At 36.1% G+C, this 4,101-nt stretch overlaps 1 protein-coding gene and 1 long non-coding RNA gene across 5 annotated transcripts in view; one reads left to right on the top strand and one right to left on the bottom strand.

Annotated features, from left to right (window-relative positions):
* The window catches only part of Ccdc34 (coiled-coil domain containing 34), a 28,599-nt gene that overhangs the window by 2,568 nt on the left and 21,930 nt on the right, over positions 1–4,101 (bottom strand). The window contains exons 4-5 of one of the 2 annotated variants that reach the window (XM_031371323.1): positions 1,510–1,668; positions 832–1,000 (exon numbers count right to left, since the gene is read on the bottom strand). In XM_031371323.1, coding sequence (XP_031227183.1) covers positions 832–1,000; positions 1,510–1,668 — 328 coding nt within the window. The remainder of the gene's footprint in view (positions 1–831; positions 1,001–1,509; positions 1,669–4,101) is intronic. The other variant, XM_031371322.1, reaches the window with a different exon arrangement.
* The window catches only part of LOC116090625, a 38,393-nt gene that overhangs the window by 12,684 nt on the left and 21,608 nt on the right, over positions 1–4,101 (top strand). The gene's annotated exons all lie outside the window — the stretch shown is intronic.

The following is a 4,101-nucleotide window of genomic DNA, read 5'->3' as shown; positions in this document are numbered from 1 at the left end:
CAATGAAACCTGATAGAGCCACTTTAGAAAGCAGTTTAGAGATTTCAAATAAACAAAAACAAGAAAACTAGAAATAGAACTGCCATTATGACTCAGCTCTTGAGTATACACACAAAGGATTTACAATCAACATACCACAGAAATACTTGCACATTCATGTTTATTGTTGCCTGAACATAATACCTAAGAAATGGAATTAGCCTAGATGTCCATCTAAAGATGGATAGAGAAAATACGGTTCATATACACAATGGAAATTTCATTCTACTAGAAGAAAAAATGAAATCATGACATTTTGAGGAAAATGCATGAAACTGGAAATCATGTTAAGTGAACCAAGGCAAACACTTCATGTGAACCCTTATATGAGAAACCTCTGCAGCCATTATGAAAGGGATCATGAGAGGGAAGGACTAGATCTAAAGGGGTGGGAGAAAGATAAGACACGGAACCTGTGACAAGGAAGGAGACAGAGGAAAACAGGAGTGAGGCGGGAAGAAGGCCAGTGGAAACAAACAGTATCCGTGACTTGTGTGTGAACACCAGTGGTTCATGTCTGGGGGCCTTAGCACTCAGGAAGCTGAGGCAGGAGGGTCCTAAGTTTGAGGCTACAAAGGGAGATTGTTTCGAGGAAACAAAACTAAATGAAATGTAAGTGTGCAGTTTTGCAGCTATTGCCTTTAAGAAATATATTAAATTTATAGCAACATATAGTTATAATCTTCTAGAAAATAACAATTTCAAAGAAAAATTACTTTTATACATTTCTATATATATATCATTTGCTTCTGCAAACCATACTTATGTAAGCCACAAGACATAAAAACTAACCTGTGAGCTTTCCACTGGAGTAACCATAGCTTTTTGCAGCTGGACGAGGTTTATTTTTTGCATTTTCCAACCATTCTTTAAACTTTTTTTCTGCGATTTCCTTTTTCTCCTGTAATTCCGCTTGCCGTTGCTTTTCTTTTTCCTTAAAATGATAAGACCAAAGAATTCCCTGGGGTATTCTATAACTAGATATTCCAGGCAAGTCTTATTATTTGTTTGTCTTCCCCCAGTTGCTTTCTGCTCTAGTGATATACTCGCCATAAAACTGAACTATGTTTCTATAATCAAAGAGCAAAAGTAAATATGATCAGTGACATGGTACATAGGTGTCCACCACTCAACAACAATAAGATATAGCAAATTCACAAAACAAAAATGCAAATTTGTCTTAGGACAACTTACAAGCAGTAAATCTGTCTACAAAATACTATAAAAATGGTTAAAATCAGTAAAATTTTGAACCTGACTGATAAGTATCTACAAGTTTATTAATCATTTTCAAGAAATACCATAAATGCTTTATTCATTTTGAAGATTAAACACAAAATAACAGGAGTAAGGGTAGCTTGTGTATTTTATACTAACTAATAATTGACTGAATTATTATACTTTTGTTTATAAAATACCCATATAAACAACAAAATGTGTACTATGCCTGGTCACTTCAATTAAAAATACCTTCTCTTTTTTCTTCTTCTCACATTCTTCAGCTTTTTTTTTCTTCAACCACTCCTGATATTTTTCTTTTGCTTTTTCTTGCAAATGTTCTTTCTCCCGTTTTTTTGCTGCTTTTTCTTCCATTTCCTTATTAATTTTTTGTTCTCTTTCTTTCCTTTCCTTCAATAAAAATGGAGGAATTTTAATTGAAGTATCCATAATATCTGTAATGACCTTTATAACAGGAAGGCTACTCAGAGATTGGGACAATGACTGGTAGGTGTTCATGCATAGAGTATGGTTTCATGAGCATCCCTTGTACTCTGAATATCAGGCACATAAGCATGCCTTTCCTCGACAGTCATCCAAGGGAAACTTGGATAAATCACAACTATCAGTGACTTACAGAGGACAAACCCCAAAGCTATTAGAGGGGGAACAGCTAAATGCACGGCTACACAATTCCTACATAGTCAAAGTCAGCCATTTCTCACTGTGGTCCCAATATGTAGGAAGCAAGGATAGGAAGACTAATAGGAATTTGATCAAGTCTGGGCTACACAGTAAGTTCTCAGTCAATCCAGGCTACAGAGTAAAATAGGGAGAGTAGGAGGGGGGTAGGAAGAAAGAAGAAATTGGAAAATGAAGACATAAAAGTCAAACCTGGTCTTCAAGCCCCCTCCAATTGTCTTATGAAAAACACTGCAAGATACAGACACAGGCAAAAACTTTCAAAAAATGAATACACTAGCACAGAAAACAATCTCAAGAATGAACAAATAGGATTACATGAAATTAAGATGCCTCTATACAACAAAGAAAACAATCACCAGAGTAAAGTGACAACTTGTAAATGAAGAAAACAAGCCTTTGCTAACTGCATAGCAGAAAGGGTTCTACAATCTAGAATCTATAAAGTGTAAAAGTGAAACACTCAAAGAACAAATCGAATCAATAAATGGACTAGTGAGCTCAACAGATAGTTCTCAAAAAAGTCTGAAGCATCCTTAGCTATGAGGAAAACAAGTTACAACTGCTCTGAGATATCTTATTCATCAAGAAAACAAATTGGCAAGGATACGGGGAAGAGGATCCCTTCCTCTCTGATGTTGTATGTAAGTCAGTACAGCCACTATGGAAATCAGCATGGAGGCCTCTCAAAAACTAGAGCACACAGCTAATGTGACCCAGATCTCCAACTGCTGGGACTAAGTCAAAATACTGTTGCTTCACTGGTCACAATAACTGGAAAATGGGACTGTCTATCAAAACATGAGAAAGTGTGGTTCATATACACAGTGGAATTTTTAGTCCAGCATAAGGAAAAAATAAAATATAACATTTTCAGGAGGATGGAATTGGAAATTACTAGCTAGATTCAGAAAGGCATTTATCACATGACAACTCTTAAAAGCAGAACCTAGATGTACAATCAAACAGGTTTTGTGTGTGTGTGTGTGTGTGTGTAATTAGAAAGGGGATCAAAAGTTAGGAGGAATAATCTTAAGGGGAGGAGGAAAAGAAAGGGGAATGAATTCATCTGACATGAAACATAGGTGGGTTATATATGAAGCTAGCACACCAACCAGAGCACAGGCTAGAAGCAGAGGGAGGACAGTTGGGAAATGGGGATCAATTAGAACAATATACATTCTGGCCTACCCAGCAAGGCTAGCCAAAACTATATAATCTATTTAGCAGTATCCTCTTTCAAAAATCATTAGTAGGTTAAAATTAAAACAGCCTTTAAAACATGAAAATTAATTCATAGATTAAAAATATTGAACTAAAACAAAGGAAAGCAAAAGTAGAAATAATAAAATAATCTTAGGGATCAAAGTTATGCCTGATGTCTTGAAGAAATTTACAACCATACATATCTGAGTCTCCTGGAAATGAACATGGGGGAAATAAGTGTGAAGAATAAGTGTGCAAATTATAGTCTTATTAGATATGTACAGTTCCATTGCTCTTCAATTCTATTCTGTTCTGGCTATGGAAAAATTATTTTTCACAAGTCCAACTAGAGGTCACTTTATATCCACAGCAATGGTGAACTGAAGAAAAACCTTTGCCTAGTTTCTTATAACTAGGAAAAGTTAGGGTATAAAAGGCACATTTCTCTTTAAATAATGTAACTGTCAGACTTTCTGTTGCTGTGACAAACATAAGACATGAACAATTTAAGGGTTTATTTGGGTTCACTCTGTCAGTTCTTAGATCTGCTAATTCTTGTCTCAGGGCTAATCAGAACACTATGGTGGTGGGAGCTTGTGGCAGTAGCTTCTCAGATCATGGCAGGCAAGAAAGAGAGAGAGAGCAAGGGAGAGACAAAGTCTTTAAAGGCAGATCTTCAGTGGGCTACTTCCTTTTTCCTTTCCTCACTTCAGAGTGTTCCCATTATATTCCAGCAATGCTGATAACTACTCCATGAGTGTACAACTCATTTAAAAAAGCAGAACTCTCATGATCCAAGCAGTACCTTGCCTGTCAGCTCACAACCAGTCTCCCCAAAAAGATACCCTGTTGAAGACATTTTATATTCAAATCATCAGAGGAAATTTACTGAACAATGCCTAGTCTTTTAAAAGCCTGTTTGCAGTAGGAGAACCA

The sequence above is a fragment of the Mastomys coucha genome, unplaced genomic scaffold (assembly GCF_008632895.1).
Source record: "Mastomys coucha isolate ucsf_1 unplaced genomic scaffold, UCSF_Mcou_1 pScaffold15, whole genome shotgun sequence".
Taxonomy (NCBI): Eukaryota; Metazoa; Chordata; class Mammalia; order Rodentia; family Muridae; genus Mastomys; species Mastomys coucha.
This window is presented reverse-complemented; position numbering and strand designations above follow the sequence as displayed.